A 14,991-nucleotide genomic window follows, 5' to 3' on the forward strand; every position below is an offset into this window, starting at 1 on the left:
GTGTGGAATGGAAACTTTTCAGGCCATCCATTTCATTGACCTTCTGAAAAATGCTGTGTCTGCCCACTGCAGACCACGCTGTTGGATTTGGTGGGAAATACGGTGTGCAGAAGGACCATCAAGACAAGTCTGCCCTGGGTTGGACCCACAAGGAGGAGGTCAAGCCCCACGAATCCCAGACAGGTCTGTAGAAAATGTGGGTGGGATGAAGCTACAGCCAGGTGGTGGTCCTGTAATTTCATCTCAATCAACCTCTCGTGTCCCTTTGTCTTTCTGAAAAATGCTGTGTCTCCCGACTGCAGACTATGCCGTTGGATTTGGGGGGAAGTACGGTGTGCAGAAAGACCGTCAAGACAAGTCTGCCCTGGACTGGTCCCATAAGGAGGAGGTCAAGCCCCACGAATCCCAGACAGGTCTGTAGAAAATGTGGAGGGGACAAAGCTGGCCTTGGGGATAGAGAAGATATGAGTGAGCCATTAAGGTGGAACCTGGAAAAGTGATTACACAGTCCAGTGTTTGAAGGAAACATGGGAAAAAAATTCAAACCATCCCATCTTGATTTTGTTTAGTATAAGATGGGTCAGAGAGAAATTCTGACAGGCTTTCAAAATTCTGTCATTATACCCTACAGCAGCAAGGCAGCATTCCTGGAATCTGTATCTTGACCTGGCCTACTTCAAAGGGCCGACTAGTGGAATCCCTCCCTGGGAGCTGCAAGTTCACCTTGTTTCATTTCAACTGACCTCTCATGTCTTTCTGAAAAATGCTGTCTCTCCCCACTGCAGACCACGCTGTTGGATTTGGGGGGAAGTACGGTGTGCAGAAGGATCGTCAAGACAAGTCTGCCCTGGGCTGGGCCCACAAGGAGGAGGTCAAGCCCCACGAATCCCAGACAGGTCTGTAGAAAATGTGGAGGGGACGAAGCTGTGGCCAGGTGGTGGTCCCACTAACCAGCTCCCTTTAGTTCTGGATGGCCCCATGTGTTGCCTGGGGCCAACATGCACGATGGATTGCCTTTCTTCCCATTAGTCTGCTACATGAGCCGCCTCCCCGAGCATGAACAGGAACCCTAGAATTGGAAGGGGCCAACCCCTGCTCAGGACAGGAATAGAAATTTAAGGGTCCCAGAGAGATGGCTGTCCAGCCTCCACTTGGATACCCCCAGGGAAGGAAGGTCCATCTGTCTTTGGATCATCGTGTTTTCCCTGTCAAAACAGGGAGAGAGCTTTGGTTGAGAGGTAATGACAAGCCCACGCCACACCGAAAGACTTAGAAAGCTTTAGGACTTACTCCCCTTGCAATGCACTGGCTGCATTCACACAGCCAGGTCACACAGCCAGCTCAGCTGAAGATTTAGTGGGTGCATTCACATGAGAAGCTAAGTTTGCTAACCTTGATGCAGTTTTGTGTTTGTGATTCAATCCATCATGCAGACTCAGACAATGCCTAATTTATTTTCCAATTTCTCCCTGGGAGCTGCAAGTCCTTCTTGTTTCATCTCAATTAACCTCTCGTGTCTCTTTGTCTTTCTGAAAAATGCTGTGTCTCCCCACTGCAGACCACGCTGTTGGATTTGGGGGGAAGTATGGTGTGCAGAAGGACCGTCAAGACAAGTCTGCCCTGGGCTGGGCCCACAAGGAGGAGGTCAAGCCCCACGAATCCCAGACAGGTCTGTGGAAGGAGGCGGGGCTGGGTAATCTCTTGGAAGAGCATAAATATGCAGAATGGAAACAAGATTCTGGTATCTTTTAACTGAGGTCCACGAGGTCCAGTACCTCCTTTGCAACTTCAAGGTTCTGGGTTCTTCTCCAGAACTCTGAGGCTCCAGGACGTGAGAGAGTTGGTGAATCAATAGAGGTGAATATGTGTAGCTCAGGGTTCAACTGTGGAGTCTTGGGGTTCTCTGAGCTCAGAGAACCTCAAGGACTCCAGAGTTGGTGGAATTGCTGCCAAACAGGAAGCAGCTAAGGACAGCAGATAGACTGCATGTTTGGCACCTTTGTTATTCTCAAAGGTCCTGCTCTTCTCCTTGTTTCTTGGTTGTGTTTGCATCTGCTGCAGAGAGGCAGGTGGTGTCTGCAGAACTCTACCAGAACAGCAATTCTAGCCACCTTGGTTGTGTCTCTGCCTTTCTGAAATCTGCTGTATCTACACAGCCAGTTTAGGTAGGAGGTTGGTGGTAGAGAAAGACTCAGTCATGCTCAATCAGGCCTGGGCTGTGCACATAAGGAGAAGGTCAGACCCATGAGTCCCAGGTGGGACTAGGGAAGGAGATGAGATGTATTATAAAGTGTGCAATCTAGTTTTAACTGTGCAAAGTGGTCCTGGTATGTCAACATGCACATTGGGGTTGTACTTCTTTGGTGGTTTCTAGTGTTAAATAATCAGCTTTATCACCCACACCACAGCGCCCAGTGCCAACTCTTTCAATGCAGCGCCAGGCCCCTCAGAGGCAGACGGATGCACAGTGACTGAGATGGAAGGACTCCAAGCCCAACTTTCTAAGTTGAACTCATGCTTCCACCTTCCATAAAAAGTTGGCTATTTTCTCTATTGCAGACTATTCCCAGGGCTTTGGAGGCCGTTACGGGGTGCAAAAAGACAGAGTGGACAAGGTAAATGGTGACTGAACCTGGGATGGACTCCACTGGGCCTTGATGGTGGAAGAAGGTGCCCAGGAGAACACTAGCACATTTCAAACTGTGTACCGTGAATGCTTCCCCTAATTCTAGCACCAACACTTATTCTCATAATTTCAAAATATTAAGAGTTCAGGAGAGCCTTTCCCAATCTTTTCCCCTGCAGATCTGTTGGACTACAGCTCCCATTCATTACAGCCAGGGTGGCCATAGCTTCCTCCTGCCCTTTTGCAGTGGACTTATGCTGCCAGGGGGTGCGCAGGGAGGGAAAAAAAGTCGAGATGTCACCCACTTCTGCCCGATGGAAGCCCCACCCCACCCCACCCCACCCCTTTTTTAATGTGTGTCTTGCATGAGGCATATGTAAAAAGAGGGGAGGGAGTCTGTGGGTCTGGGCATGAGCTCCATGTTGCCTTTTTTGACCCCCTGCAGACACTGTTGTTGCTGCATCCCTAAAGTGGTGCCAGCAAGCTGCATGGCAGCCATTTCCAACATGACTTAAAAGGAGAAAAACCTGTTTTAAGTGACCTGCAGGGTTCTCAGATTCGTTGGGAGGAGAATAAATCAGGAAGGGGGCTGATAAATCCAGAGCGATGAACAAAAAAGTCCCCAGCGTGGGGGCAACTGCTTTGCAGAGAGAGGCCCAGGTGAAACCTCACATCTTCCATTGGATCCGGACCGAATGTGTTTTAATGAGAGGAAGGGAGAAGAGTTCGATTTGGCCGGGCGCCGGGTGTGCGTGGGCCTGAGGACCTTAACATTTGCCCCCTTTTGGATCTCTTCCCCAGGTGACTTGTAGTCCCACACTGAATCTGGAAGGCAGGAGATCTGGTAGAACGTTTCGCTGCTCTCTAGCCGGCTTCGCTTAGTCGATTTGCACGCTGTGTTTTCTTCTGTGGAGCCCAGGGAACAACCTCACGATGGGGAGGGAAAGTGGGGGCTGTTTCTCTGTTGACCCTCACTGGGCCCAACTTTTCATAGTGTTGGCACAACGGGGCATCTCCAGCTCTGGCCTTCAATTATAGTCTCCTAGGCTTGTCAGAGACCCTAGGGGAGCCGTGGGGAGACCAGCTGCGGAAAGAGCTGGGATTTGAATAGACCAGCCTTGTGGATACGTTTAGTGTCCAAGCGGTTGCATTTGGACCAGGGTGGCTTTGGATCAATCTTTCACTCCCTGTCCGTCCTCCATCATGGGATTGTGGTTGGGAGAGATTAGTAGGGGAAGACCCTGTATGCTGCCTTGAGCTTCCGGAGAAAAGGTGGATATAAATGCAAACAGTAGTGAGGAGGGGAGATGAGAATTGTTCCAAAGACACATTGAGGGGTAAACGCTACAGGCCAGTTGATCCTGTAAACACAGCTCTGCTATGGAGCTGGAGGTTCTGGGGTACCTCTGTGTAGTCCACCTGGGCTTTCCCCTGACTTCTCTTGCAGAGCGCTGCTGGTTTTGGAGAAATGGAAACTCCCATCTCCTCCTATCAGAAGACCAAGCCTGTAGAGGCTGGTGAGTTTTGCATGGGCATCTGGAAAGGCTGGGGAGGTGATCTCATGGAGAGTGAGAAAATGGCCCTTCCTCACCCTTGACAAGGGGGACATGGACTCTGTCCATGCAACTTGGTTGCTAGGATGATGGCTGTACGACCCTGAGGATCTGGACCTTGAGGGTCTGCAACAGTGTTACTTGGAAGCTGCTGGCAACTGGGGCAGGTTTGCTCTCTTGGGTTGACTTCACAGGTGGCAACTGCAGGGGAACTGGTTTCACCTACAAATGAGATGCTTTCTGAGGGAGTGAAGGGGTGGCCCCCCTGCACGTGAGGGGTTTAAGCAGAGGCTGGATGCTTAATAGCAGTTTCTCTTCTGAAGACCAGTCAATCAGAGGACCTACCCAATCCCACCTAGGGATAATCCTGTGTCACCTTTTGGCTGGAGATGGAGGAGGCTTCTTCTCACGTTGCTGAAACCCCTCTATTGACCTTCTCCTTGGAAACAGCTTCTGCTGGGACGGGTAACTTAAGACAACGTTTTGAAAACATGGCCAAGACAGCAGAGGAGGAGAACAAGAAGAGGGCAGAGGAGGAGCGAGACCGACGCCAGGCCCGGGAGCTTCAGGCGGCCCAAGTGAAGCCGAAGGTGAGGGCCTGACTAGGCCTGTTCTCCATCAATCATCTGAAACCGGGGTCTGGGCTGACCTCTGGGGAGAAGCCCTTCTTGGTTTAGGATTATTGCTAATTGGTATCACAGCCTGCCCCTCAGAATAAATCACAGACGTGAAGCTCACGTTCAGGCCTGGCCATGTGAGTCTTCACCTTCACTCCATGAGTTGAAATTTCTGTACTCTTCAAGCCATCTAAAGGAGTAGATGAGGACCAACTAATTCCATAAGAACTTGGTGATCTCTACACGGGAGGGCCTTTTCACAGACATTCCTCTCTTTGTGGAAATGGAAGCGTTCCTTGGAAGCACATGGGCACATAGCATTCTTTGAATGACCAGTTTCCTCTGCTGGGCATCAGGATGAGGTCATAGAATCCAAGAGTTGGGAGGGACCTCAGAGGCCATGTAGCCCGAACCCCTGCTCAAGGTCGGATCCATCCCAGTGCTGCAGTTGTGGAGAAAATGGGCAGCAGCTGTCTCCAGGATCCTGACAATAACAGGGTACAGCTTCTCCACACTGGATTCACTTCTGCAGAACTAAGGCTGGAAGGGAGAAAGCAGAACGGGAGAGCTAAGCGAAGGCAGTGCCCATTTGTGGCTACATCATGCGCCTTGCAAGTGAGCCAATGTGGTGATGACCAGTGGAAAGTTAATATAGGCTGAGCCTAGCTATCTTCCCCTGGTACGTTCACACACTACTTCTCTTCAGGGATGAGTGAACATTGGGCCGGTGCCCAAAAGGGGTATCAGGCTTCCCTATCAAGCGGGACTGGAACCAGGGAGGCAGGTTCACAAGCATCCAGGAGATCTTTCTTGAAGCCGTAATGAAAGCGTTCTAGCCACTGCTGGGTTTCAAGAGCAAGCCCCATTTAGAGACACCGTGTTGAAACCTTTTGCCCCTCCTCTCTCTTCTCGGACTGCCTGATCCTTCTGACTGTCTGGGAAGCAACTCTCATGAAAGGGGCCCCCAGCTTCCCCCCACTGCCCAGGTCTTTCCAGCCTGTTGTTCCCACAAAGGTTTTTACCCTAGAGGGTTAGAAAAACAGCCCAAGGAAGCGGATCAAGGAAAGATAGGCCTGCAGGAACAAATTGCTGAATGTCTTTCTCCTTTAAGGAATTGAAGAAAAGCGAAGCGCAGGTTCCGAGCCCTCCATCGGTGCCTGGACAGGCGCACAGAGGTAGCCTGCCCCCTCTGCCTCCCGAGCACCAGGTAGGAAGACGGAGAGCGTAATGCCTGAATGTGAATTCACGGGTACCCCATTGCACGGTCACTCAGGAGGAACATGCTGTACACGGCCAACTTTCCAGACCGCTTCTGCGCGCCTGACGGTGCCACAAAGTCTCTGCTACAGCTGGGGAAGGGCTGATGGTTTGGCTAGATTAGGAAGCACAAGGCTGAGTGTGCCTGGGATAAAAGCGGGCCCTGGTTGGGCTTGTGGCAAACTGACTGGCCCTGTCCTTGTGGTTAGCAGGGCGTGGCGCCCTGGCACGGGTGCAACGAAGGCTGGTCACCTCATCTGCCCCTTCTGCAGATGGCGGGTTGTGAGGCCTCTTTCGATCAAAGTCCTGCTGGGTGGCGGAGGTCCATGTCCTTTCTGTATTGTGGAACCAGGTACAATCTGGCCGGTGCAGCATAGAGGGTGCTATCCCTTCCTGTGATCTTGACACTGCCCCTCGGTTCATGCAACCCAAAACTGTGTTTCTAAGTGTTGCAAACCCATTGCTTGATTACTTTTTCTAGGCTTTTTCCAGGTATTGATGCCAAGCTGATTGGCCTGTAGTTTCCTAGGTCCACTTTCCCCCCTTTTTAAAATATTGGACCATCATTGGCTCTTTTCCAGTCTCCTGGCATTTCCTCTGTGCTCCAGGGTTTCTCAGATATTTCAGTCAGTGGCCTGGAGATGACATCTGCAGTGGGGTGGGATGGGGGTTCAACCTGCCTGCTCATCGTATGAGATATGGAAACTTGCTCCTCTCACCTAAACCTCTGGCTGCTTTCAAAGGCAGAGAGGCGGAAGCAAATTCCGTCCGGAACAAGACAGCCAGGAATTCAAGAAGTCCACCTCGCTTACTTGCCTGCCCACCCACCCAAACCAGAAGCACATCTTGCCCTCAGCTTTGTCATGCCGTGTGGAATTTTTCTGTCTGTAATTCTGAGCAAAAGGTTGTCATGCTAAGCCGGTCTAGTCAAATTCTGGTTCTTCAGGGGCAGAAAAATAGACTTGACGGGAAGTGAATCTGATGAGGGAAGTGGTTCTTCTTTTTGCAGGACGAAGAGGAAAAGGAGCATCCGCCCGTTCTTCCCCCACGGAGCCTGGACTTGCAAGAGGACATCAGGGAGCCTCCTCTCCCGCCCTCCGGCCAGCAGCAGCAGCAGCAGCAGCAGCAGCCCACCTATGTTGAAACCATAGAGTATGGGGGTGATTATGAGGAGGTGATTGGAAACGTGGACTACCTGGAACCTCCTCCCTTTGCTGACAATGATGATGAAGGAGGGGATTATGAGGAAATGCCGGACCATAAGGAAGTTTCCAATGATGACAGTGCTGATGTGGACCAGGACTACGAGGAAATCCCCAGTGGTCTCCCTAGAGGAGCGGCTTCTCCAGGTGAGAGGAGGAGGAGGGCAGGCTGGCCGTGGAGGGGTGAGCTTTACCTTCACACTGAAGACTCAAGTCTTAATGTAAATTTGCAGCACTCCCTGGTCATTGCTTTATGAAAATTGGGCTAGAGAAGGTCAGCCACTTGGTCATATGTTGAATTTGAGGATGAGACTGCACTCTGAAGAGTTGTCTTAGTTCTCTGGCTCCTCTTTTAAGAGCATCCCAACTCCCTCAGAATTCAGGATGCAGAATAATTAAATCACAGGAAGACAAATTCCCTTTGCACGTTACAAAAAACCTTGTAAGGGTAGGAGCAGGAAGAGAAGTGGTAAGTTCCACTTCACTGGATGATCTGAAGCATTCTTGATAGGCATTGCTTGGAGATGCTTTAATTTAAATTATTGCACCGTTAAGTGTGGGACCGGTTGAGCTTCAACTCTAAAGCCAGGATAGTTCCGATGATAGTCACAGTAACATATCCATCTCCATGACCTTCTTTTTCAGGCGGTGAAGAGCCTGTATATGATGTGAGTGAAGGAAACTTATCTGCTATGGCCCTCTATGACTACCAAGGAGGTAGGTCAACTCTTCTGGATAATGGGGGCTGGGAAGCGAATAGAGGTGGCCATGATGGGTGATGCTTATCCTTGGTCTGAACAAGTGTTTCATGCTAATTAATGCCTTCCCCATTTTTTTCCAGAGGGGGATGATGAGATTTCCTTTGACCCTGGAGATACCATCACATCCATTGAACGGGTGGACGAGGGCTGGTGGCGTGGATGCTGCCACGGCAGGGTTGGCCTATTCCCAGCTAACTATGTGCAGCTCCTTCAGTGAGGCTTTGCATAACGATGCATGTTCATTATCTGCTTCTCCAGTGCCCTCGTCTTACTTGCCGTGTGACCCAACAGGTCTCAACCCCGTCCTGAGGTGGGGGAAGTGGAGAAGACCTGCCTCCTCTTGCAGTGGAACAATCAGATGCTTCTCCTTCCTAGAGCAACTTGTATGTCTCCAGGTCTGCCCTCCTGCCGTTCCAGTCATGCTGCTGTCTCTGAACTTATCCAGGACACAACTGGATTTGTTCAGCCTCTGGCACTGGATCCCCACAATCCTCCCCCACTCAATCTTTCTGCGGCTACTGATTCCATCCTGCTAAATCTCTCAGGGACAAAGGGAAAAAGTGCACTGAAGCTCAGTGGGGTTAGAAATATGCAGAGTAGTTGTGTTCATGCAACATGTTCCACCCAAATTGTGTTTTAAGACAACACAGGGGTTTTGTTCACATAACAAACTTGCCTGAACAAATCAGTCAGGCTGAGATGATGGGCCGGTTCACACCCCACACCAAGCCTATGGCTGATCCATCAACTGGTTTCATCTGGTGTTACACACTGTGCAAACCCAGCAAGTGGGTCCGAGGGAGGGACGTTCTACTCCTCTGCTTTGGGCACGTGCTGCAAAACAAGCCTCTCGTGCCTCTGAATGTGGGGTGTCCAGCTACGGAAGCCACGTCTCCCCCTTTCCCCAACTTGGATGCCACCCCACCCTTGGACCTCAGCCTCCCTAATTCCTGACCAATGTGCCTGGTGGGAAACAGATCTCATGGGCTCTCATTCTCATAGCTTGCACTCCTACCTGTGAAAAATAGAGGAAGTATCATATTAAGTCTAAATAATAAAGGAGCAAAATTAAATACATTTAAATCTAAAGGTGTTTAATTTCCCAGTTAAATGTCAGTCTATGAAAGAGCATGCGCGCTGCCCATTTGTAGCTACAGATACCCTGGTGTCTGGGGATCTTTGATGGTTGGCTCAGCTGAAGCTTTGTCATTGGAGGTCCAAGTGGGACACTCTTCCCCAGTGTTGCTCCTCGCTGGAAATGGAACTTGGTCTTTAATGTTTCAATTGTGTAGGATTCTGAGTGAGCCCAAACTCCCCCCTGGTCCTGGGCTGATGCCACCTCCCCTTGCCAAGACCGTGAGACCCTTCAGATGAAATTCTCTCTTTCTGAAGGAAGAGCTGTTGGTCCTGCATCTTGAAACATACAAGCCAAACCAGGGAAGGTGGATCCTCCACGCCTCGTCATTCCATCTCAGACAGAGCAACAAAGTCCCGTGTAGATAAGTAAATAGTTCCTCCCATTATCCTCATCCAGCTGAATTCATTGCCTCACACAATCTTCTCTTTGTCTAATGCAACTCTATCTCCCTCTGTCCCTGCTTGCCCCCTGAAAAGCTGATGCTCCTTTGGGAAATTCTGTGCCCCATTTTACACCCAAGGCTGGTGGCAGTGGAGAGTGCATTGAAGAGAGGAGAGATCCTGCTGCAAATATCCTGAACAATGTTTTGGAGGTTGATGGCAGAAAGTTCTTCAGATGTTTTGTGTTTTGTTTTTTCCCCCTTTCATTATTAAAGGACTAAACCAAAATGGGGACCTGGAAGGAGGAAGTTTAGGGCCGGCTACATCTCAAAGTGTACGGGACTGCCTGAGCAGATTCTAGCTGCCGGTGTTCCCTCTCTCGTTCCCCTCCCTTCTCGGCCCTCCCATACTGACAGGACGGCCCAACTGCCAATCAAACAGCAGCTGCCAATCAAACAGCAACACTGGGCAAGATGCCTGCCTGGGAGCTGGGCAGCCACAGGTCTCATGGCAAACAGAATAAACAGAGCCCAGGAGTAAATATAAAGAGCCAAACTAAGGAATAGGCAGACTCCACCCAACCAAGCCCAGCTGAGCAGGAGGCAAGGAAAGGGAGGGAGGAAGACGCTGAGAAAACGGGGCCATGGGAGGTGCTTTCCTTCCCTGAGGTGGAGCCAAGATTGGGAAAAGTCCAGGAGCCCCGTCAGGAAAAGGTGGAGAAAAAGTCAGGATGTGACCGAACAGAAATAGAAAACAGAAATTAAAAGGAGTGTAGCTCTGTGGAGAGTGCCTTACAGATGTACAGGGCTTAAGAGCACAGAACAGAGAGGTCAGCCGTAAACAAACATATCAGAGATACAGAATAGAAAGATGTGAAGATATATAGTGAAACTGAACTTGAAAGATTGTAGTAGAGACAAAGAGCTTATGCAAAGTAGTAAAAATAGAAAATAGCTTTATTGTTAATTTCCGCACGAGTTGAAGGCGTTTGTTTATTTATTTGTCCAATTTATATGGCTGCCCATCTCAGATTAATGACTCTGGGTGGCTAACAATGTTGAAAGTGTAAAATAGAAAAAAACACACATAAAACAGCAGCCGGGGTAGAAAGATCCATCAGTAACAACACAACCAATGCACGGGCTTCGTTTGTATTTTTGTAAGTTTTCCTTTTGTACAACAAAAGTCTCCTCCAGCCATTGAAGGGAGATACAAAAAACCAGCCAGTGGTCCAGGTTTCCAGTGCTTTGTGCCTTCATTGAGTCTGGGTCAAACTCTGGTTCAAAAAAGAACCTGTGACACACAGTCGAACACTGTGGGGGCAATGGGCCGTATTGAAATTTGCAGCTACACAGCCCCTCAGTCTGGAAAATTTCAACAGCTACAGTAGGACGATGACCCAGTTTTTCCTTCACTGCCTTCCAGGAGATGCATCAACCTTCTAACCATTCAGGAGCTTTTGCAGGGCCCCTTTGACCTCCTTGTTTCGGAGGCTGTAGATTAGGGGGTTCAGCATGGGGGTGATGATACAATACAGGGTGGAGACCAGGGTGTCCACCCCCAAAGAGTAGCCCGCACTGGGCCGGTTGTAATTCAAGTTGATCATTCCAAAGTAGAGGACGACTGTAATCAAGTGGGCAGCACACGTGGAGAAGGTCTTTCTCCTTCCAGTGTTAGAACGGATTTTCAGAATTGTGGAAAGGATGTAGATATATGAAATCATGACAATGACAAAAGGGCACAGACCCGCAATCGCACTTGCTGTGTGAAGAGCCACCTCATTAACATACGTGTCACTGCAAGCAATTTTCAAGAGCGGGGGGACATCGCAGAAGATGTGATGGATCTGGTTGGCTCCACAGAAGGCCAGATCGGTGGCCAATGCTGTGTGAATGGCTGAGTCGAGAAGGCCCCAGATCCATGAAGCAGCAGCCAGAGGGACTCGCACCTTCCTACTCATGAGCTGAGAGTAGCGCAAAGGTTCACAAATGGCAGCGTAGCGGTCATAGGCCATGACAGCCAGCAGTGCGCACTCAGTTCCTGCAAAGGTCATCAGAAAGAACATCTGGGCCATGCACTCGTTATAGGAAATGATGGGCTGCTGGCGCAAGAAGTTCACCAGGATGGTGGGGAGGGTGACCGAGGAATAGCAAATGTCCAAGCAGGACAAATGGCTGAGGAAATAGTACATGGGACTGTGGAGGCGCGAATCCAGCTGGATCAAAACGAGTATCAGAGAGTTGCCCAGCAAGGTGATGAGATAGACAGCCAGGAACAGCAGGAAGAGGACAGGCCGGCCGTTGGGGATGCCAGAGAAGCCCAGGAACAAGAACTCCGTCACCCGCGGGGTCTGGTTGCCACCCGCCATGGGCTCCATCCAGGCCGGCTGCGAGGAGAGGATCGGAAGGCAGCAGAATTTAGGAGGGGCAAATGGAAATCTGCACATCCTTTGCACTAGTTATGTGCAGAAGCAGATTTATAGCGTCACGATTTGAGATCACCTCCCCATGAGTTGGTCTCAAAAGGGCCGCGCTGAGCTGGTGGTGCTTTGGGAGAGAACACAGTAAAGCAGAAATGGATTTCCTGGCCCCTGAAGGTCAAGAGGAGCAGGAAGATTTACCTGGCAGCTGCCCCCGTTTCCCTCCTCACAGCTGGAGCCCTGTGGACCTGCAGTCGACGCCCTCCTCCGCAGCACCTGCGCCAGGAGACCAGGGTACCTCTCTCCAGGGCACCGATTCACCGGCTTCGGGGCTGCCTCTTCACGGGCTCTGGGCTGGGGATGAAACGAAAGGGCTCCCTCTGGTCACTCCGAAGAGAGCAGCCTGTCCGGCTGCCGAGCATCAAGACACGGGGCCATCCCTGGGGTTTCGTTGCTGGCTGAGCTGGGGGGAAGACCAAGGACAAGCAGCTGGGAGGATAGTTTTTGGGGTAACGCTGAACATCACAGCAGGAGGAAGACGCTCCACAACCAAGAAGGAACCACTGGAGCCCCGAAAGGCCACCTGGAGTGGCCAACTGTGCTGTGCATCACCATGCTTGGGGAGGGGGATGCTGGGCGGCAGCGGGGCCCAGCCGCGCCCGTGGGCAGCTCCCTTCGTGACCAGGAAGCCTTCCGTTGGCAGGGCTGTGTGAAAACTGGCAGTGCGTGAAGGAATAACGTTTTTTCTTCCAAAATTACAAAAGTGCAAAAAAGCCTATTGTACACCTCTTTTAAGCCCCAGGTAGTTGTCTGGCTTTTTATATATATATTAAAGCGATTAATAAATCTCTTGGCAGCCCCTGGAAATGGTGGCTAGAGGCAACCTTGAGGGGGGAAACGTCTCCTTCGCCATTGCTGCAAAGTCTGGAGACCATGCTGTGGGCTTCTCTGGGGCATCGGTGGGAGAGCATGGTCCTCGTGGGTCCTAGTGCGCACTTTCCAGTTTTTCCCTTCAGTCTGGGAGGGTCCCAGCTCGAGGGTCTGGGAGGGGGACAGGGGAGGCGAAGAGTGAGGCCTTTTCCCCCAACGGGGCTGACGTGCTCCTCAGCCTTCCGTGAGGTGGCAGAAAACGTCAGTGGCACGAAACCGGCTTCCTCTTCGCCCAGCCCTGACCTGCCCTGCCCTGCCCTGCCCTGCCCTGCCCTGCCTCTCTTGCCCCCAGTCACTGGGAACCGCTGCAGGCTGCTTGTGTGCCGGACGCCCTTCCCAAGGCGCAGAAAGGCTGAGGGAGCCCGGCCACCCGTACTGGCCGTTTCCCTTTGCACGGGGTGTGGGGAGCCTCACTGCTGGGGGGGGCTCTTTCCTCCTTGCATTAATGGCTGGAAGAAGCGCTCCCGGGAGAGAAGAAAGGGTAGCCCTTGGTTGAACGTGGCAGTGGCTGGTTTCACCCAATCATTGAACCAAGTCAGCTCATGGTGCTGTTTGGATCCTAATCACAATATGGTGAACTCACACAGCACAGCCAGGTTACTTACATATTGAGCAGCGCCATTTACACAACGTGCACAGCTGGGTGGGTTTCTGCCGCCTCCTGAACGACGCACGCCTCGCCTTCCTTGCGAAGTGTATTGTGTGAACTCCAGCCCTTCGTAGATGGTCCTCCTGGAATTGATTCCGTCCCTCTCTGGAGGCGCCCTTGGAACACCCCCAGATCGCCCCAGTCATCCTTTTGGCAGACCAATGAGGGGCTTGCTTGTTTTCTGGCTTGATTAATTGCCTCCCCATTTTGGTTCTCGGGATGAATCCCTGACTGGTTGGAGCCTCTTCTCCTGGTGCAGCCCTGCAGCAGATCCTGCTCTGGAATTTCTGTTCCCCTCCTCACCCCTGATGGTCCACTACTTCCCCACCACTACTAAAGGCTTTCCAAATTTCCATTCTATTTCCCATTCCACTGTAGCACTGAAGATGTGACCTAGCCGGGTAATGAAACGTTTGCAAGAAAACAACCAAGCTCAGAGAGCCCCAAGGACTCCACAGTTCAACCCTGAGCTACGCATATTCGCCTCTGTTGGTTCCAAATTTCTTTCCATCACATGCAGCTTCTTTCTCAAATACATCTAGTAAGGTAGTTTGTTTGTTTGTTTGTTTGTTTGTTTATTTATTTATTTATTTATTTGTTGGGTGTGTGTGTGTGAAAAGGGTAGATTGACAGGTTTGGAGAGTTTGGTACTCAGCCGATGACCCAAGAGTCCCATCCCCAAATATGTGGCATGACACCAAAGAGTCAATCTTCACCATTCTCGAGTTTAGGGTTAGGAGGTCTCCAGGGAAAATGCCCAGTTCGCTGCCTGTCTTCTCAACTCCCCCTCTCCCCAGTCATTTTAGAAGCTCTTCTTTTCCACTAATGGGCATCAGAAAAGAATCTTTGTCGAGCAACCCCAGCCAGAGGCAATTTATGTACCTTACAGAGTGATAAAAGGGCTGATTTTAAAAAGGGGGCTTTCATCCCTCCCCCCCCAACTACAAAAGGGGGCTTTGCCAGGTCTGAGGTCTTTTGCTCTTATGGTTCTTTTGGGTTTCCTCACCTTGCGAAAGCCTCCAGGTGAACTCCTGGTGAAGTTTCCTCCTGCTTTTCCTTCTTCTACAGCGGCAGTTTTGGGAAGGGAAGGGAAGTGAAGACAGGGAAGCCCTCTCAGCTGCTGTCGATGGGATCAAAGGGCCCTACACAGAAGGAGAGTGGGTGAGAAAGAGAGGGAGGAAGTTGCGAGCTCTCCAGGACACTCGTCTGCCTCGAGGAGGTCTCTGTTTCTTCCTCCAAGCCTCTTTTAGGTATCAGCTGTCCTAAATCTTGCCTGCACTCATCCTGCATCACACTTGGAGCCAATGCTGGCTAAACAAGAGAAACAATCTCTATGGCACCGGAATGCCCCTGGAGATCAACACGTACCACAAAGCAGAAAAGCAAAGTAGTTGTACACGGGGGATTCCTTGCTGGAAAGGCTGGAACTAAGAGCCAATGGTGGGAGCTGCGACCTCAG

General features: G+C 50.9%; 2 protein-coding genes across 3 annotated transcripts in view; one reads left to right on the forward strand and one right to left on the reverse strand.

Moving 5' to 3' along the window:
• Nucleotides 1-9,084, forward strand: part of LOC103050965 (src substrate cortactin) — a 50,476-nt gene extending 41,392 nt beyond the window's left edge. For both annotated transcript variants that reach the window (XM_088129128.1, XM_007439765.4), the window contains 11 exons: nucleotides 73-183; nucleotides 303-413; nucleotides 786-896; nucleotides 1,559-1,669; nucleotides 2,560-2,615; nucleotides 4,074-4,143; nucleotides 4,630-4,769; nucleotides 5,908-6,003; nucleotides 7,063-7,402; nucleotides 7,901-7,972; nucleotides 8,097-9,084. In XM_088129128.1, coding sequence (XP_087985254.1) covers nucleotides 73-183; nucleotides 303-413; nucleotides 786-896; nucleotides 1,559-1,669; nucleotides 2,560-2,615; nucleotides 4,074-4,143; nucleotides 4,630-4,769; nucleotides 5,908-6,003; nucleotides 7,063-7,402; nucleotides 7,901-7,972; nucleotides 8,097-8,233 — 1,355 coding nt within the window. In that variant the 3' untranslated portion in view covers nucleotides 8,234-9,084. The remainder of the gene's footprint in view (nucleotides 1-72; nucleotides 184-302; nucleotides 414-785; nucleotides 897-1,558; nucleotides 1,670-2,559; nucleotides 2,616-4,073; nucleotides 4,144-4,629; nucleotides 4,770-5,907; nucleotides 6,004-7,062; nucleotides 7,403-7,900; nucleotides 7,973-8,096) is intronic.
• A 1,891-nt stretch (nucleotides 9,085-10,975) lies between these two features.
• On the reverse strand, nucleotides 10,976-11,980 carry LOC148213986 (olfactory receptor 5T7-like). The gene has a single exon (XM_088129039.1). The coding sequence runs from the start codon at nucleotides 11,978-11,980 to the stop codon at nucleotides 10,976-10,978; it is 1,005 nt and encodes a 334-aa protein (XP_087985165.1).
• Nucleotides 11,981-14,991: the final 3,011 nt, after the last annotated feature.

The sequence above is a fragment of the Python bivittatus genome, unplaced genomic scaffold (genome assembly GCF_059951505.1).
Source record: "Python bivittatus isolate LINGU-HERP-01145 unplaced genomic scaffold, Pbiv_v1 ctg000730_np1212, whole genome shotgun sequence".
NCBI lineage: Eukaryota > Metazoa > Chordata > Lepidosauria > Squamata > Pythonidae > Python > Python bivittatus.